A 27,680-nucleotide genomic window follows, 5' to 3' on the forward strand; every position below is an offset into this window, starting at 1 on the left:
ACAGACAGACAGACAGACAGACAGACAGACAGACAGACAGACAGACAGACAGACAGACAGACAGACAGACAGACAGACAGACAGACAGACAGACAGACAGACAGACAGACAGACAGACAGACAGACAGACAGACAGACAGACAGACAGACAGACAGACAGACAGACAGACAGACAGACAGACAGACAGACAGACAGACAGACAGACAGACAGACAGACAGACAGACAGACAGACAGACAGACAGACAGACAGACAGACAGACAGACAGACAGACAGACAGACAGACAGACAGACAGACAGACAGACAGACAGACAGACAGACAGACAGACAGACAGACAGACAGACAGACAGACAGACAGACAGACAGACAGACAGACAGACAGACAGACAGACAGACAGACAGACAGACAGACAGACAGACAGACAGACAGACAGACAGACAGACAGACAGACAGACAGACAGACAGACAGACAGACAGACAGACAGACAGACAGACAGACAGACAGACAGACAGACAGACAGACAGACAGACAGACAGACAGACAGACAGACAGACAGACAGACAGACAGACAGACAGACAGACAGACAGACAGACAGACAGACAGACAGACAGACAGACAGACAGACAGACAGACAGACAGACAGACAGACAGACAGACAGACAGAGACAGACAGACAGACAGACAGACAGACAGACAGACAGACAGACAGACAGACAGACAGACAGACAGACAGACAGACAGACAGACAGACAGACAGACAGACAGACAGACAGACAGACAGACAGACAGACAGACAGACAGACAGACAGACAGACAGACAGACAGACAGACAGACAGACAGACAGACAGACAGACAGACAGAGACAGACAGACAGACAGACAGACAGACAGACAGACAGACAGACAGACAGACAGACAGACAGACAGACAGACAGACAGACAGACAGACAGACAGACAGACAGACAGACAGACAGACAGACAGACAGACAGACAGACAGACAGACAGACAGACAGACAGACAGACAGACAGACAGACAGACAGACAGACAGACAGACAGACAGACAGACAGACAGACAGACAGACAGACAGACAGACAGACAGACAGACAGACAGACAGACAGACAGACAGACAGACAGACAGACAGACAGACAGACAGACAGACAGACAGACAGACAGACAGACAGACAGACAGACAGACAGACAGACAGACAGACAGACAGACAGACAGACAGACAGACAGACAGACAGACAGACAGACAGACAGACAGACAGACAGACAGACAGACAGACAGAGACAGACAGACAGACAGACAGACAGACAGACAGACAGACAGACAGACAGACAGACAGACAGACAGACAGACAGACAGACAGACAGACAGACAGACAGACAGACAGACAGACAGACAGACAGACAGACAGACAGACAGACAGACAGACAGACAGACAGACAGACAGACAGACAGACAGACAGACAGACAGACAGACAGACAGACAGACAGACAGACAGACAGACAGACAGACAGACAGACAGACAGACAGACAGACAGACAGACAGACAGACAGACAGACAGACAGACAGACAGACAGACAGACAGACAGACAGACAGACAGACAGACAGACAGACAGACAGACAGACAGACAGACAGACAGACAGACAGACAGACAGACAGACAGACAGACAGACAGACAGACAGACAGACAGACAGACAGACAGACAGACAGACAGACAGACAGACAGACAGACAGACAGACAGACAGACAGACAGACAGACAGACAGACAGACAGACAGACAGACAGACAGACAGACAGACAGACAGACAGACAGACAGACAGACAGACAGACAGACAGACAGACAGACAGACAGACAGACAGACAGACAGACAGACAGACAGACAGACAGACAGACAGACAGACAGACAGACAGACAGACAGACAGACAGACAGACAGACAGACAGACAGACAGACAGAGACAGACAGACAGACAGACAGACAGACAGACAGACAGACAGACAGACAGACAGACAGACAGACAGACAGACAGACAGACAGACAGACAGACAGACAGACAGACAGACAGACAGACAGACAGACAGACAGACAGACAGACAGACAGACAGACAGACAGACAGACAGACAGACAGACAGACAGACAGACAGACAGACAGACAGACAGACAGACAGACAGACAGACAGACAGACAGACAGACAGACAGACAGACAGACAGACAGACAGACAGACAGACAGACAGACAGACAGACAGACAGACAGACAGACAGACAGACAGACAGACAGACAGACAGACAGACAGACAGACAGACAGACAGACAGACAGACAGACAGACAGACAGACAGACAGACAGACAGACAGACAGACAGACAGACAGACAGACAGACAGACAGACAGACAGACAGACAGACAGACAGACAGACAGACAGACAGACAGACAGACAGACAGACAGACAGACAGACAGACAGACAGACAGACAGACAGACAGACAGACAGACAGACAGACAGACAGACAGACAGACAGACAGACAGACAGACAGACAGACAGACAGACAGACAGACAGACAGACAGACAGACAGACAGACAGACAGACAGACAGACAGACAGACAGACAGACAGACAGACAGACAGACAGACAGACAGACAGACAGACAGACAGACAGACAGACAGACAGACAGACAGACAGACAGACAGACAGACAGACAGACAGACAGACAGACAGACAGACAGACAGACAGACAGACAGACAGACAGACAGACAGACAGACAGACAGACAGACAGACAGACAGACAGACAGACAGACAGACAGACAGACAGACAGACAGACAGACAGACAGACAGACAGACAGACAGACAGACAGACAGACAGACAGACAGACAGACAGACAGACAGACAGACAGACAGACAGACAGACAGACAGACAGACAGACAGACAGACAGACAGACAGACAGACAGACAGACAGACAGACAGACAGACAGACAGACAGACAGACAGACAGACAGACAGACAGACAGACAGACAGACAGACAGACAGACAGACAGACAGACAGACAGACAGACAGACAGACAGACAGACAGACAGACAGACAGACAGACAGACAGACAGACAGACAGACAGACAGACAGACAGACAGACAGACAGACAGACAGACAGACAGACAGACAGACAGACAGACAGACAGACAGACAGACAGACAGACAGACAGACAGACAGACAGACAGACAGACAGACAGACAGACAGACAGACAGACAGACAGACAGACAGACAGACAGACAGACAGACAGACAGACAGACAGACAGACAGACAGACAGACAGACAGACAGACAGACAGACAGACAGACAGACAGACAGACAGACAGACAGACAGACAGACAGACAGACAGACAGACAGACAGACAGACAGACAGACAGACAGACAGACAGACAGACAGACAGACAGACAGACAGACAGACAGACAGACAGACAGACAGACAGACAGACAGACAGACAGACAGACAGACAGACAGACAGACAGACAGACAGACAGACAGACAGACAGACAGACAGACAGACAGACAGACAGACAGACAGACAGACAGACAGACAGACAGACAGACAGACAGACAGACAGACAGACAGACAGACAGACAGACAGACAGACAGACAGACAGACAGACAGACAGACAGACAGACAGACAGACAGACAGACAGACAGACAGACAGACAGACAGACAGACAGACAGACAGACAGACAGACAGACAGACAGACAGACAGACAGACAGACAGACAGACAGACAGACAGACAGACAGACAGACAGACAGACAGACAGACAGACAGACAGACAGACAGACAGACAGACAGACAGACAGACAGACAGACAGACAGACAGACAGACAGACAGACAGACAGACAGACAGACAGACAGACAGACAGACAGACAGACAGACAGACAGACAGACAGACAGACAGACAGACAGACAGACAGACAGACAGACAGACAGACAGACAGACAGACAGACAGACAGACAGACAGACAGACAGACAGACAGACAGACAGACAGACAGACAGACAGACAGACAGACAGACAGACAGACAGACAGACAGACAGACAGACAGACAGACAGACAGACAGACAGACAGACAGACAGACAGACAGACAGACAGACAGACAGACAGACAGACAGACAGACAGACAGACAGACAGACAGACAGACAGACAGACAGACAGACAGACAGACAGACAGACAGACAGACAGACAGACAGACAGACAGACAGACAGACAGACAGACAGACAGACAGACAGACAGACAGACAGACAGACAGACAGACAGACAGACAGACAGACAGACAGACAGACAGACAGACAGACAGACAGACAGACAGACAGACAGACAGACAGACAGACAGACAGACAGACAGACAGACAGACAGACAGACAGACAGACAGACAGACAGACAGACAGACAGACAGACAGACAGACAGACAGACAGACAGACAGACAGACAGACAGACAGACAGACAGACAGACAGACAGACAGACAGACAGACAGACAGACAGACAGACAGACAGACAGACAGACAGACAGACAGACAGACAGACAGACAGACAGACAGACAGACAGACAGACAGACAGACAGACAGACAGACAGACAGACAGACAGACAGACAGACAGACAGACAGACAGACAGACAGACAGACAGACAGACAGACAGACAGACAGACAGACAGACAGACAGACAGACAGACAGACAGACAGACAGACAGACAGACAGACAGACAGACAGACAGACAGACAGACAGACAGACAGACAGACAGACAGACAGACAGACAGACAGACAGACAGACAGACAGACAGACAGACAGACAGACAGACAGACAGACAGACAGACAGACAGACAGACAGACAGACAGACAGACAGACAGACAGACAGACAGACAGACAGACAGACAGACAGACAGACAGACAGACAGACAGACAGACAGACAGACAGACAGACAGACAGACAGACAGACAGACAGACAGACAGACAGACAGACAGACAGACAGACAGACAGACAGACAGACAGACAGACAGACAGACAGACAGACAGACAGACAGACAGACAGACAGACAGACAGACAGACAGACAGACAGACAGACAGACAGACAGACAGACAGACAGACAGACAGACAGACAGACAGACAGACAGACAGACAGACAGACAGACAGACAGACAGACAGACAGACAGACAGACAGACAGACAGACAGACAGACAGACAGACAGACAGACAGACAGACAGACAGACAGACAGACAGACAGACAGACAGACAGACAGACAGACAGACAGACAGACAGACAGACAGACAGACAGACAGACAGACAGACAGACAGACAGACAGACAGACAGACAGACAGACAGACAGACAGACAGACAGACAGACAGACAGACAGACAGACAGACAGACAGACAGACAGACAGACAGACAGACAGACAGACAGACAGACAGACAGACAGACAGACAGACAGACAGACAGACAGACAGACAGACAGACAGACAGACAGACAGACAGACAGACAGACAGACAGACAGACAGACAGACAGACAGACAGACAGACAGACAGACAGACAGACAGACAGACAGACAGACAGACAGACAGACAGACAGACAGACAGACAGACAGACAGACAGACAGACAGACAGACAGACAGACAGACAGACAGACAGACAGACAGACAGACAGACAGACAGACAGACAGACAGACAGACAGACAGACAGACAGACAGACAGACAGACAGACAGACAGACAGACAGACAGACAGACAGACAGACAGACAGACAGACAGACAGACAGACAGACAGACAGACAGACAGACAGACAGACAGACAGACAGACAGACAGACAGACAGACAGACAGACAGACAGACAGACAGACAGACAGACAGACAGACAGACAGACAGACAGACAGACAGACAGACAGACAGACAGACAGACAGACAGACAGACAGACAGACAGACAGACAGACAGACAGACAGACAGACAGACAGACAGACAGACAGACAGACAGACAGACAGACAGACAGACAGACAGACAGACAGACAGACAGACAGACAGACAGACAGACAGACAGACAGACAGACAGACAGACAGACAGACAGACAGACAGACAGACAGACAGACAGACAGACAGACAGACAGACAGACAGACAGACAGACAGACAGACAGACAGACAGACAGACAGACAGACAGACAGACAGACAGACAGACAGACAGACAGACAGACAGACAGACAGACAGACAGACAGACAGACAGACAGACAGACAGACAGACAGACAGACAGACAGACAGACAGACAGACAGACAGACAGACAGACAGACAGACAGACAGACAGACAGACAGACAGACAGACAGACAGACAGACAGACAGACAGACAGACAGACAGACAGACAGACAGACAGACAGACAGACAGACAGACAGACAGACAGACAGACAGACAGACAGACAGACAGACAGACAGACAGACAGACAGACAGACAGACAGACAGACAGACAGACAGACAGACAGACAGACAGACAGACAGACAGACAGACAGACAGACAGACAGACAGACAGACAGACAGACAGACAGACAGACAGACAGACAGACAGACAGACAGACAGACAGACAGACAGACAGACAGACAGACAGACAGACAGACAGACAGACAGACAGACAGACAGACAGACAGACAGACAGACAGACAGACAGACAGACAGACAGACAGACAGACAGACAGACAGACAGACAGACAGACAGACAGACAGACAGACAGACAGACAGACAGACAGACAGACAGACAGACAGACAGACAGACAGACAGACAGACAGACAGACAGACAGACAGACAGACAGACAGACAGACAGACAGACAGACAGACAGACAGACAGACAGACAGACAGACAGACAGACAGACAGACAGACAGACAGACAGACAGACAGACAGACAGACAGACAGACAGACAGACAGACAGACAGACAGACAGACAGACAGACAGACAGACAGACAGACAGACAGACAGACAGACAGACAGACAGACAGACAGACAGACAGACAGACAGACAGACAGACAGACAGACAGACAGACAGACAGACAGACAGACAGACAGACAGACAGACAGACAGACAGACAGACAGACAGACAGACAGACAGACAGACAGACAGACAGACAGACAGACAGACAGACAGACAGACAGACAGACAGACAGACAGACAGACAGACAGACAGACAGACAGACAGACAGACAGACAGACAGACAGACAGACAGACAGACAGACAGACAGACAGACAGACAGACAGACAGACAGACAGACAGACAGACAGACAGACAGACAGACAGACAGACAGACAGACAGACAGACAGACAGACAGACAGACAGACAGACAGACAGACAGACAGACAGACAGACAGACAGACAGACAGACAGACAGACAGACAGACAGACAGACAGACAGACAGACAGACAGACAGACAGACAGACAGACAGACAGACAGACAGACAGACAGACAGACAGACAGACAGACAGACAGACAGACAGACAGACAGACAGACAGACAGACAGACAGACAGACAGACAGACAGACAGACAGACAGACAGACAGACAGACAGACAGACAGACAGACAGACAGACAGACAGACAGACAGACAGACAGACAGACAGACAGACAGACAGACAGACAGACAGACAGACAGACAGACAGACAGACAGACAGACAGACAGACAGACAGACAGACAGACAGACAGACAGACAGACAGACAGACAGACAGACAGACAGACAGACAGACAGACAGACAGACAGACAGACAGACAGACAGACAGACAGACAGACAGACAGACAGACAGACAGACAGACAGACAGACAGACAGACAGACAGACAGACAGACAGACAGACAGACAGACAGACAGACAGACAGACAGACAGACAGACAGACAGACAGACAGACAGACAGACAGACAGACAGACAGACAGACAGACAGACAGACAGACAGACAGACAGACAGACAGACAGACAGACAGACAGACAGACAGACAGACAGACAGACAGACAGACAGACAGACAGACAGACAGACAGACAGACAGACAGACAGACAGACAGACAGACAGACAGACAGACAGACAGACAGACAGACAGACAGACAGACAGACAGACAGACAGACAGACAGACAGACAGACAGACAGACAGACAGACAGACAGACAGACAGACAGACAGACAGACAGACAGACAGACAGACAGACAGACAGACAGACAGACAGACAGACAGACAGACAGACAGACAGACAGACAGACAGACAGACAGACAGACAGACAGACAGACAGACAGACAGACAGACAGACAGACAGACAGACAGACAGACAGACAGACAGACAGACAGACAGACAGACAGACAGACAGACAGACAGACAGACAGACAGACAGACAGACAGACAGACAGACAGACAGACAGACAGACAGACAGACAGACAGACAGACAGACAGACAGACAGACAGACAGACAGACAGACAGACAGACAGACAGACAGACAGACAGACAGACAGACAGACAGACAGACAGACAGACAGACAGACAGACAGACAGACAGACAGACAGACAGACAGACAGACAGACAGACAGACAGACAGACAGACAGACAGACAGACAGACAGACAGACAGACAGACAGACAGACAGACAGACAGACAGACAGACAGACAGACAGACAGACAGACAGACAGACAGACAGACAGACAGACAGACAGACAGACAGACAGACAGACAGACAGACAGACAGACAGACAGACAGACAGACAGACAGACAGACAGACAGACAGACAGACAGACAGACAGACAGACAGACAGACAGACAGACAGACAGACAGACAGACAGACAGACAGACAGACAGACAGACAGACAGACAGACAGACAGACAGACAGACAGACAGACAGACAGACAGACAGACAGACAGACAGACAGACAGACAGACAGACAGACAGACAGACAGACAGACAGACAGACAGACAGACAGACAGACAGACAGACAGACAGACAGACAGACAGACAGACAGACAGACAGACAGACAGACAGACAGACAGACAGACAGACAGACAGACAGACAGACAGACAGACAGACAGACAGACAGACAGACAGACAGACAGACAGACAGACAGACAGACAGACAGACAGACAGACAGACAGACAGACAGACAGACAGACAGACAGACAGACAGACAGACAGACAGACAGACAGACAGACAGACAGACAGACAGACAGACAGACAGACAGACAGACAGACAGACAGACAGACAGACAGACAGACAGACAGACAGACAGACAGACAGACAGACAGACAGACAGACAGACAGACAGACAGACAGACAGACAGACAGACAGACAGACAGACAGACAGACAGACAGACAGACAGACAGACAGACAGACAGACAGACAGACAGACAGACAGACAGACAGACAGACAGACAGACAGACAGACAGACAGACAGACAGACAGACAGACAGACAGACAGACAGACAGACAGACAGACAGACAGACAGACAGACAGACAGACAGACAGACAGACAGACAGACAGACAGACAGACAGACAGACAGACAGACAGACAGACAGACAGACAGACAGACAGACAGACAGACAGACAGACAGACAGACAGACAGACAGACAGACAGACAGACAGACAGACAGACAGACAGACAGACAGACAGACAGACAGACAGACAGACAGACAGACAGACAGACAGACAGACAGACAGACAGACAGACAGACAGACAGACAGACAGACAGACAGACAGACAGACAGACAGACAGACAGACAGACAGACAGACAGACAGACAGACAGACAGACAGACAGACAGACAGACAGACAGACAGACAGACAGACAGACAGACAGACAGACAGACAGACAGACAGACAGACAGACAGACAGACAGACAGACAGACAGACAGACAGACAGACAGACAGACAGACAGACAGACAGACAGACAGACAGACAGACAGACAGACAGACAGACAGACAGACAGACAGACAGACAGACAGACAGACAGACAGACAGACAGACAGACAGACAGACAGACAGACAGACAGACAGACAGACAGACAGACAGACAGACAGACAGACAGACAGACAGACAGACAGACAGACAGACAGACAGACAGACAGACAGACAGACAGACAGACAGACAGACAGACAGACAGACAGACAGACAGACAGACAGACAGACAGACAGACAGACAGACAGACAGACAGACAGACAGACAGACAGACAGACAGACAGACAGACAGACAGACAGACAGACAGACAGACAGACAGACAGACAGACAGACAGACAGACAGACAGACAGACAGACAGACAGACAGACAGACAGACAGACAGACAGACAGACAGACAGACAGACAGACAGACAGACAGACAGACAGACAGACAGACAGACAGACAGACAGACAGACAGACAGACAGACAGACAGACAGACAGACAGACAGACAGACAGACAGACAGACAGACAGACAGACAGACAGACAGACAGACAGACAGACAGACAGACAGACAGACAGACAGACAGACAGACAGACAGACAGACAGACAGACAGACAGACAGACAGACAGACAGACAGACAGACAGACAGACAGACAGACAGACAGACAGACAGACAGACAGACAGACAGACAGACAGACAGACAGACAGACAGACAGACAGACAGACAGACAGACAGACAGACAGACAGACAGACAGACAGACAGACAGACAGACAGACAGACAGACAGACAGACAGACAGACAGACAGACAGACAGACAGACAGACAGACAGACAGACAGACAGACAGACAGACAGACAGACAGACAGACAGACAGACAGACAGACAGACAGACAGACAGACAGACAGACAGACAGACAGACAGACAGACAGACAGACAGACAGACAGACAGACAGACAGACAGACAGACAGACAGACAGACAGACAGACAGACAGACAGACAGACAGACAGACAGACAGACAGACAGACAGACAGACAGACAGACAGACAGACAGACAGACAGACAGACAGACAGACAGACAGACAGACAGACAGACAGACAGACAGACAGACAGACAGACAGACAGACAGACAGACAGACAGACAGACAGACAGACAGACAGACAGACAGACAGACAGACAGACAGACAGACAGACAGACAGACAGACAGACAGACAGACAGACAGACAGACAGACAGACAGACAGACAGACAGACAGACAGACAGACAGACAGACAGACAGACAGACAGACAGACAGACAGACAGACAGACAGACAGACAGACAGACAGACAGACAGACAGACAGACAGACAGACAGACAGACAGACAGACAGACAGACAGACAGACAGACAGACAGACAGACAGACAGACAGACAGACAGACAGACAGACAGACAGACAGACAGACAGACAGACAGACAGACAGACAGACAGACAGACAGACAGACAGACAGACAGACAGACAGACAGACAGACAGACAGACAGACAGACAGACAGACAGACAGACAGACAGACAGACAGACAGACAGACAGACAGACAGACAGACAGACAGACAGACAGACAGACAGACAGACAGACAGACAGACAGACAGACAGACAGACAGACAGACAGACAGACAGACAGACAGACAGACAGACAGACAGACAGACAGACAGACAGACAGACAGACAGACAGACAGACAGACAGACAGACAGACAGACAGACAGACAGACAGACAGACAGACAGACAGACAGACAGACAGACAGACAGACAGACAGACAGACAGACAGACAGACAGACAGACAGACAGACAGACAGACAGACAGACAGACAGACAGACAGACAGACAGACAGACAGACAGACAGACAGACAGACAGACAGACAGACAGACAGACAGACAGACAGACAGACAGACAGACAGACAGACAGACAGACAGACAGACAGACAGACAGACAGACAGACAGACAGACAGACAGACAGACAGACAGACAGACAGACAGACAGACAGACAGACAGACAGACAGACAGACAGACAGACAGACAGACAGACAGACAGACAGACAGACAGACAGACAGACAGACAGACAGACAGACAGACAGACAGACAGACAGACAGACAGACAGACAGACAGACAGACAGACAGACAGACAGACAGACAGACAGACAGACAGACAGACAGACAGACAGACAGACAGACAGACAGACAGACAGACAGACAGACAGACAGACAGACAGACAGACAGACAGACAGACAGACAGACAGACAGACAGACAGACAGACAGACAGACAGACAGACAGACAGACAGACAGACAGACAGACAGACAGACAGACAGACAGACAGACAGACAGACAGACAGACAGACAGACAGACAGACAGACAGACAGACAGACAGACAGACAGACAGACAGACAGACAGACAGACAGACAGACAGACAGACAGACAGACAGACAGACAGACAGACAGACAGACAGACAGACAGACAGACAGACAGACAGACAGACAGACAGACAGACAGACAGACAGACAGACAGACAGACAGACAGACAGACAGACAGACAGACAGACAGACAGACAGACAGACAGACAGACAGACAGACAGACAGACAGACAGACAGACAGACAGACAGACAGACAGACAGACAGACAGACAGACAGACAGACAGACAGACAGACAGACAGACAGACAGACAGACAGACAGACAGACAGACAGACAGACAGACAGACAGACAGACAGACAGACAGACAGACAGACAGACAGACAGACAGACAGACAGACAGACAGACAGACAGACAGACAGACAGACAGACAGACAGACAGACAGACAGACAGACAGACAGACAGACAGACAGACAGACAGACAGACAGACAGACAGACAGACAGACAGACAGACAGACAGACAGACAGACAGACAGACAGACAGACAGACAGACAGACAGACAGACAGACAGACAGACAGACAGACAGACAGACAGACAGACAGACAGACAGACAGACAGACAGACAGACAGACAGACAGACAGACAGACAGACAGACAGACAGACAGACAGACAGACAGACAGACAGACAGACAGACAGACAGACAGACAGACAGACAGACAGACAGACAGACAGACAGACAGACAGACAGACAGACAGACAGACAGACAGACAGACAGACAGACAGACAGACAGACAGACAGACAGACAGACAGACAGACAGACAGACAGACAGACAGACAGACAGACAGACAGACAGACAGACAGACAGACAGACAGACAGACAGACAGACAGACAGACAGACAGACAGACAGACAGACAGACAGACAGACAGACAGACAGACAGACAGACAGACAGACAGACAGACAGACAGACAGACAGACAGACAGACAGACAGACAGACAGACAGACAGACAGACAGACAGACAGACAGACAGACAGACAGACAGACAGACAGACAGACAGACAGACAGACAGACAGACAGACAGACAGACAGACAGACAGACAGACAGACAGACAGAAATCCTTCTTTATAGGTATAGATTAATTCCATGTAATTTTGAGAGGAGAATTTACATTTAAACCCAGATGGAAAAATTAGCAAAAGCTGAAGCACCAATTTCCGTTGCTAAGCTAGCCATGAGTTTCATTTGAGAAGCATTTATTTTCATTGTGAAAACCGTTGATCTAATCTAGAGTCAAATTGCGTCCTACCTTCAACTTGTAGTGTATGTAATAAGTGGAATTATTTTACTGTAATTTAGCAATCATGTGATGTTTAAAAAATGTTACGTTTGAGGAAAAGGTATAAAACGAAGTCTACAACGATGCAGAGCAGAGTCCTCTGTATGGTTGAGAAATCAGTCGTAATCTTTGTCGCTAGTGCCCAAGTATCCGAAAGTAAGTTCTGGAAAGTTATTTACCTAGTTATTGTTGCGTTCACATAAACAGTTTGTAAAATTGCTTTGAGCTACAGAAATGCATATTCACTCAGAGCTGAAATTTTCAATAGCTTCAAGTCTTATGTTAGTATTTTTATTTCTATCAGTGAAAAATTAAAGTGTTGGAAAAGAACTCGGAAAACCTAACCTGGTACCTGGTAGAAGGCAATGACTTGAATAATCTGACTAAAATGTGGATTCTGTTCACATCTAAATCACATTGAAAATCTTTAGCAATTCTTTGCAAGTCGCTGTTATGAAAATGGTAAGCAATTTGACAGCATGCCAAACAGGTTAAGGTTGTAACGGTTGCCTAGTTTGTTATAATATATTAGATTATTAAAGTTCAATATCGCTTGCATAGAACTTTTCATAAAACCATGATGGGCTAGAATTTACTGTGTTTAAGAATGAGAATAAAACGCCCGATGGATATACTATCTGGTGTACTCAAGTAATGATACAATTTTGAGAGGATATCGCTAGAAGTGAGATTGAAGAAGTTTCTAACGCTAGACAGTACTGGGTTCGGTTAGAATGCGACCTTCGAATCGGGGATAAGAACGGGAAAGCTAGATGCAAGGAAGGATCGGGCAAGCGTGCCGAGTTCATCTAATGACCATTTAAGATAGCTTGGGTTGAAATTTGCTAGAGTTACGGTTTCCGCTTCGTTCGGCCGTAATGTTCAATGTCGTTGACCTGCCTTGAACTCCGATCTGAGGGCAATCCAAATCACTCGTCCATTCGACCCAGATCCGTTGAACGCGTCGGAAGTTCTTTTGCTCGCGTTGCGAAAAGGTGATAGTTTCTTTTTACACGTGCCGAGTCTAAGTTTCTTTTTGATCGTTTCAGTGCTTACTTACAATATTTTAGCTAGCTATTAGTGGTTTGCCGCCTTCCGAGTTTGTGCAGTTGAAAAGCTCGAAGAAAGGTAATAGAATCTGTGTGCAAGTGCGTGTTTCTTTTGTTGGTTACAAAGCGCTTTATTATTAATAGGGGCAGGATCACGCTATCGACGGTTAGGAAACCACCGCCGTCAAATTCCGTGGGTCAAGATACCTGGCCAGCCATCCACGTGGCCAGAAGGGATCACGCCGCCAACCTCGTGATCTGTTCACTCTCGATCAGCCATTTTGTTCGCCGAGAGTTCACCGCCGGACAACCCGTGAAGTCGGTGGATAATTCACCCTGATAGGTGAATGGACGTTACGGCCGTTGCCCTCGTCAGGAACACCTTTACCGTCACCACCACCCCCGCTAACCTCGTCGACTCCGTTGCCAGCCGCTGTCGTCAATAACCGACACTTGGAGTCCGGATACCAGCATCCCAGAACAATAGGGAGATAAACGAGTTGTCGCCGTAAGTCCCCAGCAGCCAACTGTAAGTACAGTTTCCATATATCCATGTGCACATGAGATCTGCCGGCTATGAATGAAGCCAATTGAGTGAAGTATAAGAACAAGTATCGATACCGAACAGTTAGAGCAAAGTAGTAAAAAGAGCACGCACACAGATAGGTAGTTAGGCCAATAGGAGCTATGCAAAATGTAGCGCGCGATAATGAATAAATGAAACTTGTAAATTTGAAATTTCCTAGTTTATGCCCATCTGAGTAGCCACCCTATGCTGAAACGATTTTTTGGGATCTTGTGTCTCGGTGCGAGTATGTTGTCGTGGTTCGAAGATTAGAATTCTCGGTGAAGAAAGGTGTTAACGTTCGATATTCAAAATTTCCCATATGGTCAGGTCCTCTGGTGTCGAGTGGAGGAAACTTGCCTGTGATGAAAAGCTTTTCCATGTAGGAAGTTTGTGATGTTGACTAGCGATTTTAGGGTGAAGTTGTCGATAATGGTCATCGGTGGGATTCGCGGATAAGACTTGCCCGGGAGATTTTTGAGGAAAGCCTACCGTACTTTGAACCTTTTCGAAGGAAGACATTTTGACCTGACTAGGTTAGAGTCTCAAGCTGGGCAATCAACTTGACGATTGGTCCTCATTTTGAGGTGGCACATAAGCCAATCGTTGGTAATCAAAGACGGTCGGTGATCCTTTCCCCTAGAGAGTCATTCGGAATTCTTGGTAGTTTACCCGGGCTCGCTGGAACCCCCTCGGGTTACAAGGTCCATAATGATAGGATATCTTTGCAACGACGCTTTTGACTTCGAAATCAAAAAGTTATTCGAGAATATGGTACGCAAAAGTACCTCGTTGTGACGGCTTTTAGAAATCAAATAGGGATGTTTAAAAGTCAAGCCAAATGGTGACCTAAACCTGAGTGCTGGAATAAGAGATTTCACAACTCATCATATGGCGACCATACAATTGACGCAAAGACACAGTGGATCGGTGAAGTCAGCAGCAACTAATTAAATAAAGCCCAGTTGGCTAGTTTATGTTAGTTGGTAATCTAACAGACCAGCGTCTTGGACCTTGAATTTATCAACACGATTCAAAACAGTCCCGTCGGTGACGTAGTTGAACGGGACAGGATTCTTCAGTCGCTCACTAGGAAATAACACAGCACTCCGTCAAACTACTTACCATTGGGGCTACAAAAAAATCTCGAAAAGTGTTGCAGTGGCGTTTTGCAAATGTTCACCCTGCGAGAAATCCTCGATAAATTCCAAGAATTCTACTTGTAGACTCAGTAGACTTTAAGGTGGCGTATGATTCAGTTGAACGAAATGAGCTGTGGCAGACTATGCTTGAACATGGTTTTCCAACAAAACTGACTTGGCTGATATGTGCTACTCTTAATGGTTCAAAATCAAGCGTCAGAATAGCGAGTGAGACATTGGAATCGTTTGTAATGTTAGATGGTTTGAAGCAAGGTAACGGGCTATCGAATTTGCTATTCAACATTGCATTGAAAGGTGGGAATTCGAAGGGCAAGTGAGCAGACAGAGAAGGTGGAACACTCACCGTGTGGTTTCCGGCTACCTAATCATGCAGTTCGGCGCAGGTTTTTCGGAGGGCGCGGCTGCGGGTTGTGGGCACACCGGGAGAGAGTTATTTTCTCAGCTGGCTTGGCACAGAGAGAGAGAGGGACTCTTAATCGCTCTGTTTTACACAATCTGCAGTTACGCCCTTTGGCGGTTGGTGCCGAATTGTACGTTTGGGCAAAAATTGAGCCCGCCGTGAGAGTCGGCAAATCAGGAGTCCCTAAGTCAAGGTCTAACTCCGGGCCGATGATTGAATGGCTGGAGGGGTGAAAACATGCCAGTCGCGAACGGAGTGCTTTGGGCATCTTGCCCCTACTGTGCCATGCGGGGCTCTGGTACGGTCGATCTTTGTTGTCCCTTGCGTTTCGTGGGAACAGCATAGTAGTCCTGCCCAATTTCCCTTATGGGTTTTACGCCAAGTGCGTTCTGGCCAACATAATTGGCTTCGCTTACAATTTGCTGTCTGATCTGTGTTGGAGATTGTTTGTGCATATACTCCGCTAGTCAAATAGTTAGAGTCGCACAAATAAATCTTCAACACAAACGGGCAGCAAATTTATGCGAAAAACTTTTTAATGGCTCTGTCACCATCGCATTGGTTCAGGAGCCATATTTTCGCAAGGGGTACTTTCATTCGACGGATATTGGAAACCAGAACTTTGCTGCTTTCAGCAAAACTGGTATGACAAATCCTCGTTTGATGCCCAGGGCATGCATATTGTTGCATAGGTCAATAAGTGCATGCCTTATCTCTAAGTTGACTACTCGAGATATTTGTGCAGTCACAGTAGAACTCGTCGTGGATGATGTCCATAGGCGCTATGTCTACTGTTCTGCATACTTACCACACGATGAACCGTCTCCCAGCGACGATTTCAGAAATGTGGTGAGATACTGCCAATCTAATGGGCTTCCGCTCATTGTAGGCAGTGATGCCAATGCCCATCACATCATTTGGGGCAGCTCGGATATCAATCTGAGAGGCTCTAATTTGATGGAATATTTGAGTAGTACCAACCTTGGAATACTCAACATTGGCAATTGTCCAACTTTCATACGAGCTGGTAGAGAGGAAGTGTTAGATATAACACTCTGCTCTAACAGGATCAGTCATGAGTTGGCACAATGGCATGTTTCAAATGAGACACCAATATCTGATCATTGCTTTATATATTTTGATCATTTGGGTGTCTCCTTGAACGCTGCAACCTTTCGCAATCCGAGATTTTCTGACTGGGAACTCTTTGAGGAGGAACTGGCGACGAAATTTCAAGGATTCGAACCGACGATTGAGTCATCGATCGACTTGGATGTGGCTGTAGATGTCACAACATCTTTTATTGCGGAATCTTTTGAAGTAGCTTGCCCGCTAAAAACTATTAAAACGACTAGAGGAACACCATGGTGGAACTCTCATCTCGCGGAACTAAAGAAACGATGCAGGAGAGCCTGGAATAGACGTCGGTGGGATGGCGTGGAGCCTTTCAAGCAGGCCCGGAAAGTCTATGCAAAGGCTCTACGATCTTCAGCACGCACGAGCTGGCACAGGTTCTGTAGCAACGCTTCCAGTTTCGGCGAGGCAAGTCGACTTAATAAAATACTGTCAAAATCGAAAGATTATCAGGTTAATAACATTCGAAGTTCGAACGGTGAATACTGTTCGAATGAAAATGAAATCCTGGAATGTCTCTTTTATAGTCACTTTCCGGGCTGTGTGGAACCTGAAGTTCGAAACGATCCAGAAATCGTTTTAGGTGGCTTAGATTCATGGGCTTTTGCTCGGAGGCTTGTCACAACTGAAGCGATTGAGTGGGCCGTGAACAGCTTCTCTCCATACAAATCTCCTGGAACAGATGGAATATACCCTATTCTACTGCAGAAAGGATTCAAGTACTTCTAACACATTCTGAGAAGGATGTTTGTGTGTAGTATTGCTTTTGGTTACATCCCAACTCAATGGCGTGAAATAACCATTAAGTTTATTCTTAAAGGTGGACGCGCGACATACGAGCAAGCAAAAAGTTTTAGACCAATCAGTCTAACGTCATTCTTGCTTAAATCACTTGAGCGGATTGTTGATCACCACATCCGCGAAACAAGCCTAATAGAAGTTCCTCTTCATTCAGCACAGCATGCTTATCAAAGTGGCAAGTCTAAAACCACTTTATTACATGATGTGGTGAATAAAATTGAGGTTGCTTTTTCACAAAAGGAATCTTGCTTAGGAACTTTTTTGGATATTGAAGGCGCGTTTGATAACGTATCTTTCGCTTCCATTTTGGAGGCTGCTCGTTATCATAATGTGCCTTCAATAATCATAAAGTGGATAGAACAAATGCTTAGTAACCGATTGCTTTTTTCGTCCTTACGGCAAGCAAGCATTTGGAAGCAAAGTGTTTGTGGATGTCCACAAGGTGGCGTTCTCTCGCCTCTTTTATGGAACCTTGTGGCGGACGGCCTATTGAGGAAACTCAATGGTCTAGGCTATCCGTCATATGGTTTTGCGGATGACTATCTCATCCTAGTAGTTGGAAAGTGCATAAGCACATTATTTGACTTAATGCAGCAGGCACTACGCGTCGTGGAAACGTGGTGCCAAGAAACTGCACTTTCGGTAAATCCGAGCAAAACATCTATCGTCTTATTTTCAATATTAAACCTCTACACTTCCACCTGAAGCAAGAGACGCTAATATGTGCTTATCGACTACACGCGATTGGCCTTTGGCAGTCTGTGGACAGTTCCACTGGTCATACTCGATTGTGGTCGCAAATTATTGCTGAGGACAAGTTTGCCCTTGCTTCTAGCGATGTAACGCTCATGCGTACTTTCCCGTATAGGACTTTCTCAAGTGACTTTCCTCCTAGAGAGGATTGGATGTCAGGCTACATGGAAAGGAAAATTTCCGACTATGTGGTCTGTTATACCGATGGTTCCTTGTACGAAGGTCGCGCGGGTGCTGGTGTTTACTGCCGTGAGCTGGAATTGGAGGAATCCTATTCGTTGGGTAGTTACTGCACCGTTTTTCAAGCTGAAATCTTTGCAATTATGTGCGGAGCTCAGTTTGCACTTCAGAAAGAACCGATAGGCAAGATTATCTACTTCTGTTCTGACAGTCAAGCCGCTATAAAAGCCCTTTGTGCGGCTAATTCTAAATCTAAAACAGTCATCGCCTGCCACACCCAATTAGAAGAACTAAGCATTCTAAATGCCGTTCATCTGGTTTGGGTTCCTGGCCATTCTGGTATAACCGGAAATGAATGGGCTGATGAACCAGCAAGATCTGGAGCAGAAAAGTCGGTTTTCGGACCGGGACCTGCTTTACCAATTGCGGCATGTTGGATAAAACAAAAGATTCAATCTTGGTTTTCATGTACATGAACATGTACGTTATTGGGAAGATCTTGAAACTTGTCGTCAAACGAAAAGTTTCATTGTTAAGCCTAGTGAGAAGGTTGCGAAATTTCTTTTGCAACACTCAAAGGCAGGGGCGGACTGGGAGCCAAAGGGCCCACCGGACCTTTGATATTAAGGACCCCAGTTTGCAATATTGTCATGATAGTAAATTAACACAAAAAAAAGACATCTACTCAAAAGACATCAGCGTTACAAGGACAGTAAATCGAATGAATATGGGCTCTATTTTGTAAGTCATGTCGTGCAACTCGACTCGACTCAGGCACTGTCGAGTGTCGAGTATCGGGAGAACGGGCAGCATAGCGGCTCGATGCTCAAAACAAAACAAACTCAGTCGTTATTACGACCGAGTTACCAGCTTTTAGCATGTGCGTCATATTAGCGGTTCACGGTACTTTAGTTTTGACGCATTTTTCTTCAGCCCAATCTTCGCTGCTTTGAGTTTTAGTTTGTTCAGTCACCACCCCAGATGCTGTTCTATCGACAATATCCATTTCATTGGGAAAACAGACGAACTAACTAGATTTGCTGAAGATTGTGCCTGTGTGTTGCTTCTTTGATAACATCCTGTAACGGCATGTTGAACAGCCCACATGAGGAACCATCACGTTGATAAAGTCCCCTGCGAAGTTAGAATGGCCATGATTTTACGGTCGATGGTATCATACGCAACTTTGAAATCAATGAAATAATTGTCCGTTGAATTCTCTATTCATGGACTTTTTGGAGGATCTGCCGCAGCGTGAACATTTGATTTGATTTGCGTAATAAATGATATGATGTCAATAGTTCAATATATATGAGTAGCTTACTGCGTCTACACGTCAGAACAGAACAGTTCATAGTGCAGGCGATTCCCGTGCCGAATTATAGCTATCCCTGGGATTCAACTCTTGGATTCTCCTACAAGAATCATGCTTCTATAAGCAAGGTATTCTGTGCGAATCCTCTGTAGAATACCTTCACATGATTTCAATGTGAGGAATGCCCGAGACTCTGCGTGAATCTTTTTGGTTCATCCTGTTAGAACTGCGGAAAAAGAACCCACCATCTAAAAACGCCAGTACGAAGAGCACGTGCTCGCCGGTCCAGAAGAAAGGTTCGTCAGCAACGACACACGGAGTTTCCACAAAACGGTCAGGTGCAAGAATTTTGGCATGCCTGTGATGTGCAATGATAGTGCTGGCAACCTGCTTACTGACCAAACGACGGTAGCAGCCAAGTGGAAGAGTATTTCCAGACGCTGTTGAATAGAGAAGTAAACACGAAGATCAGCAGCTACAGGATAAGAATTTTGAGCGAAGGCCAAGCTGTGGAGCCGCCAACACAGGAGAAAGCCAAAAGAGCAGTCAGTGAGCTGAAAAACGGTAAGGTTGCTGTAAAGGATGGTATCCTGGCTGAACTTCTAAAAACGGGGAGCGAGCAGTTGTACGAAACAATTCGCCACCTCATTGTCAGGAACAGAATATGGGAGGAAAATAAATATCGGAGGAGTGGTTGATTGGCCTCATAATTTTAAAAACTGACATCGACATGAGAGTAAAAACTATCGAGGCATTACGTTACTCAATTTTACGTATAAGGTGCTCTCCCTATTCTGTGTTTTAGACTGAGTCTGTTAGCTGAGTTCTTCGTTGGCGAGTATCAAGCTGGTTTTCATGAGGGTCCCTTCTCGATGGATCAGATATTTACCATGCGTCTAGTAACTGACGAGTTCCGGGAGTACAACTTGCAGACTCATAATATTTTTATGGATTTCAAGGCGGCATACGATTCAGTCAAACGAAATGAGCTGTGACAGTTAACGCTAGGACATGGTTTTCCCACAGGACTAGTTACGTTGATTCGTGTGACGCTGGATGAGTAAAAATTATGAGTCAGAATAGCAGATGAGACCGTGCTTTTGATTTTGATTTTGACGTGCTTTTTGATTTTGCGGATGACGTCGATATACCAAAATCAAAAGTAGAGCAGCGAAAGAAGCCTTTAGGTCATTTATTGAGAAATTGGGACTTTCCATTAACACCGCCAAAACGAAGTACATGGCGTGGAAATCCAAATGGCGGTAGTGTCGAAGAGGAACTGAATATATTTTGATATGCTCGTGACATGTGACAACGATGTAAGTCGCAAAATAAAACGACTAATTACAGCTGCGATTTGGCCTTTACGCAGGCATTACATTTTATAGCTGAAGTCCCGTAGCTTGCTAATTCGCGTAAAACAGACGCTCTAGAGAACACTAATCCTCTCGGTGGCCCTTTACGGACATGAATCATGGACGCTAAAAGAAGCTGATCGACGAATGCTTCGGGTTTTAGCGTAAAATTTGGCAAAATCCAAGATGGAGTGTAGCGCAGACGCATGAACCACGAGCTATCTTAAGAATGCAAATATGCTGTTATAATGAAGATAGCACAGTGTGGCAGTCTGCGCTGGATTGGTCACGTGTCTAGAAGGCCCGACGAAAGAGTAGCCAAAATTATTTTAAGCAGAGAATCAAGAAGAGGCCGTAGACTGCGGAGTAGACATCGCACTGATAGATGTGCGCTATCGAGGATGATACACGTTCAGCTGGTGATCGAGGGGTTTGAAGAAAGGCCGAATTCATTCGGCGCAGGATCTATAACGGACCGTCGCCACTGAAGTAAACTGAGTATGGAGCTTAAGCCGACAGTTCAATATTTATAAGTAGTCAAATAACTGCGGATGAAATACTAATTCTACTTTTAAACACTCAGAATTGAAGCTGGTAATATTTTCGGAGCTTGGACCCCAGCTTGGACTTAAATGACTTCATGAATCATGGGGCCCCAGCAATCGAACATTCGTGAGTCATAGAAAAAGTTTAATTGAAGTATAAATTTTGGTTTAAAGTTCGGGGTCGCAACAGTCCTATTTGAAGCTGAATTTTCAATCATCAAACCGTATGATTTCATGAATCAAGGGGCCCCAGCAATCGAACATTCATGAGTCATAGAAAAAGTTTAATTGAAAGAGAAATTTAGGTTTAAAGTTCGGGGCCCCAACAGTCCCATTTGAAGCTGAATTTTCAATCATCAAATCGGTTGATTTCACGAATCATGGGGCCCCAGGAATTGAACATTCGTGAGTCGTAGAAAGAGTTTAACTGAAATAAAAATTTTGGAAAATCTTATTTTGTGTAACAACGAAATTTTTACTGGGGCCCACCGGGCATTTGCCCGGTTGCCCGGTGGGCCAGTCCGCCCCTGTTCAAAGGTAAATTGCAGTATTCTTGTCAGATCACTGACTGGTCACTGCAGACTAAATTATCATATGGCTACGATTCAGCGAGCTGAATCGTTTCATTGTAATTTATGTGAATCCGACTACGGTACACCATATCACGTAATTTGCAACTGTCCTGCAGTAGCACAATTGTGTCATAGCATCTTTGGATCCTACGTCTTAAATGAATCGGATTTTAGGAAACTAAAATTACGAGACATTTTGTTGTTTCTTACCGAAAGCGGTATTGAGCTATAATCTCTTATTTATCATGAGTATACCCCCCAGGGGGTGTACTATTGATAAGTTAACTACCAAGGATTGCAGTTTCCCCTCGGGGGTCCAAATATCTCTCGATATGTATATGTTTGTATTTGTCCAAATTCCTCATCCACCCCTTCCTATTCCTCCTGTTTTCCTTCCCGTCCTCATCAGGTAAATGATGACACGGGCAAGATGGGCAAGGCACAAATCTTCCACATGATTGTGAGGAACGTGCTGCTCGAGCCAAAGATGTTGATATTGCAAGTGCTTTATTGAAATGCAGGCTCTTTTTGACGCTGCCAAGGGCGCTAGCTCCCTTGACGGGGGCCAAGGTAACACGATTTTTACACGCTTATTTGGGTGTATTGAGCATCGGGCCAACGATAGGATATAAGAACTCTCCCGACACGACGCAGTTCCGGCCAATCGAGACATATTCAAGCATCATCAAGCGAAACCTGAAGAAGACCCAAAAACCTGTGGCAAGCGAGACACAGTTTAAGGCAAACTGTGGCGTTCTCGGAAAGGTCCGGCAACTCGGATTCAGTCAACCGGACGATTTTTCAATAGTTTTGATTAATTTACACGCATTCTAGTTCGTTCAAATTTTGATCGTAACACCATAACATAAGCGATACAGATAAAAATTTTATATACAAGTAAGTATTACATACGATTACATACTAAAACAAATCAATCAACCTCCTTACGTTACTATGCATGACCCGGCGCGGCACCACCGTAATCGCAAGCTGCAGCAACAGCATATCAGCAGCTGCTGTTTGTTTTCTTTCGTTCAGCTGCATCAGTGTGTTGTACTGTACCAACATAAATCTCGTCATTGTTCGTGTTTTGATTGCTTCGGCAATCATCAGACGGGACTCAGACGACAATCAGTCAGACGGTTTAGTTCAGTCCAGTCAGATTTCAGCTTGCTTCGAAACGCGTGAAACGCAATGAGATTGCCAATCGCAGATCACTGGCTGCTGCTGCTACTGAGTAGCAGCAGTATTATCCTTCCGACCCTTATGCTGCTCCGGGTTGGCGGAACCAGCGCTCCGAGGTTGTTTGAAGCCCCGCATACGGATTGGCGGGATAGTTTTCAGGTTGATGGCGACAAACGGTTTCCATCGGACTTTCAATTCGGAGCGGCAACTGCCGCCTATCAAATCGAAGGCGCCTGGAACGAGGACGGGAAGGGAGCTTCCGTTTGGGACACTCTCACTCACCGGCATCCCGAGCTGGTGGTTGACCGAGCGAATGGTGACGTGGCTGCTGATTCCTACTATCGTTTTCAGGAGGATATCGAAGCTCTGAAAGACGTTGGCGTAAGTTGACCCTTTGTCGAACATTTATCATATGTACTTTTTTTAATACTTGATTTCTTTCAGTTCAATTTCTATCGATTTTCCATCTCGTGGTCACGCATTCTTCCGGAAGGGGATTTGTCTTCTCTCCGGCCAGCCGGAATTGGATACTACAACAATCTAATCGATGCGCTGCTACATGCCAACATCGTACCGGTTGTAACCATGCTGCACTATGACATTCCACAATACATTCAAAACCTGGGTGGCCTAGCGTCTCCGTTGTTCGTGCGTTACTTCGAAATCTACGCCGACACCCTTTTCCGCTACTTTGGCGATCGGGTTAAGACTTGGATCACTCACAACGAACCGTGGGATTTTTGCGTTACCGGATACGGTAGCGGAACCGAGGGTCCGTTGGTGCACGCCCCCGGCGTTGGCGAATACCTGTGTGCCCATCATGTACTGTTGAGTCATGCTGCCGCTTTTCACCTTTACGACAGCAAATATCGAAAAGAACAATCCGGGCAGGTTGGAATCACTCTCAGCGGAAGGTTTTTCTATCCAGCGAATGCTGGAACTGGACCGGACGTCATTGATCGGGCACTACAGTATCAGGTGAAAAAATTGTTATTTATGGTTCTAAATTAGGTACTAACAAAAGAAACATTTTACAGTTGGGATGGTTCGCCCATCCATTGTTTAGCAAAGCCGGAGGCTATCCACCGATCATGGTGCAAGACATTGCGGACCACAGCCTGCGAGAGGGTCGAACCATGTCACGTCTTCCGCTGATGTCCGATGAGCTGAAGCAGACCGTTCAAGGATCAGCCGATTTTCTAGGCTACAATTACTACAGCAGTCGTCTGGTGGAGCTAGACAAACGGGAATACAACGAAAGCGGTCCACCTTCGGTGGAAAAGGATGCCGGACTGGTGTACAGCGTTGATCGTTCGTGGAAACGGGCCAAATCCAGCTGGCTCTATGTGGTTCCCGAAGGTCTGCGGGGAGTTTTGAACTGGTTCCGGGAAGAGTACGACAATCCACCGGTTTTTATTACCGAAAATGGTTACTCCGATGACGGTCAGCTGGAGGATCACGAGCGAGTCGATTATTACCGAAGCCATCTGCAGCAGCTGTTGGATGCGATACTGGAGGACAAGTGTAATGTGACCGGTTTCACCGCTTGGAGTATCGTTGATAACTTTGAATGGCTTCGAGGATACAGGTGAGTGGAAAATGCTTTCTCATTCGATAACATTGTGTTAAACTTATTGTATCGTTTTAGTGAAAAATTCGGTCTGTACCATGTCAACTTCTCCAGTGTCAATCGGGAACGTAGTCCGAAGCTTTCTTCGAGATTTTTTAAGGAGTTGATAAGCGAACATGTGATTCCCTCTTAAAAAATGGCTTTGGTGAAACTATGTGAGTTTCCGGAATGGCGCAAACTATTAATCATTGTCAAAAAATTCATGGAATGTAGTAGTAGTAGTAAACAAAGCATTACAAGATTCTAATATGAGTTTGATAAAATTGGAACCCTTATCATATCACAAATTTGATAAACTTCTAGACTAGATCGTAGGTTAGGTTAAATAGTGTTTGCTAGTTTTACAATGTTTGATTTTCTTGCTTTTAAGGTTTGACTAGTAGGGATCAAAGTAGGCGTAATTGCGAAAGTAAGTGAATCCTATAATTATACCAATTGAAAGTGTTGAAAAGTCTCCACTTATGATTGATTACCCAATGTATGATAAGTATCACTAGATATATAATTAATTCTGCGTTTAAAAAACGCCCAGAACTCATTCTGAGATAAAAAAAGTCATTAACCTTTGTTAACACACAAAACACTAGCGTGCACATACATAGACAAGTCTTCTGGCCTCGAAAAACAGAATAATCGTAGGATGGCGAATCTATTATTATTATTGCTTATCACAAAAATATCGGCCGATTAGATTGAAAACAGTGGACCTGCGGGGGGTGCAATTGAATTGCAAATCGAAGTTGAATTTGGAAATCAGAAATTAGACATGAAACTGGACTAGAGATGCTAGAGTTGAAATCGGACTTGAACTAGGACTGGAAATCGATCTTGACATAGGACCTACAAGTTCAAGTCTAGGAACTTGGCCTAAGGAGTAAGCTTTACTTCATATTGAACGGGAAATTGGGCTTGAAATTAAATTAGAAGCCGAATTCAAATTTGAAATTGGACTTGAAATATAATTTAAAACAGGAATTGAAATTAGACTTGAAATTAGACTTGAAATTATAGTTGAAATTTGACTTACAATTGAACCTAAAATTGGAATTAAATTAGACTTGAAATTGGTTGTTGTTAAATCCGACCGGACCAAGTCGCAAAATTAAAAAAAAGTGTGTTGAGGACAAGGTCGTCAGAGTCCATCATTTATGGCAGTCAGTATGGCACCGAATATCACCCTTCCCTTCCCTTCTTCAGTATATCAACATGATCCCATAGACTCGGG

At 46.6% G+C, this 27,680-nt stretch overlaps 1 protein-coding gene across 1 annotated transcript; it reads left to right on the forward strand.

Moving 5' to 3' along the window:
* Positions 1–24,834: 24,834 nt before the first annotated feature.
* On the forward strand, positions 24,835–26,680 carry LOC128732371 (myrosinase 1-like). Its single transcript, XM_053825620.1, has 4 exons — positions 24,835–25,206; positions 25,270–25,803; positions 25,863–26,413; positions 26,474–26,680. The coding sequence occupies exons 1-4, from the start codon at positions 24,835–24,837 to the stop codon at positions 26,586–26,588; spliced, it is 1,572 nt and encodes a 523-aa protein (XP_053681595.1). The 3' UTR covers positions 26,589–26,680.
* The last annotated feature ends 1,000 nt before the right edge of the window (positions 26,681–27,680 follow it).

Source organism: Sabethes cyaneus, chromosome 1 (genome assembly GCF_943734655.1).
Source record: "Sabethes cyaneus chromosome 1, idSabCyanKW18_F2, whole genome shotgun sequence".
In the NCBI taxonomy this organism is placed as follows: Eukaryota; Metazoa; Arthropoda; class Insecta; order Diptera; family Culicidae; genus Sabethes; species Sabethes cyaneus.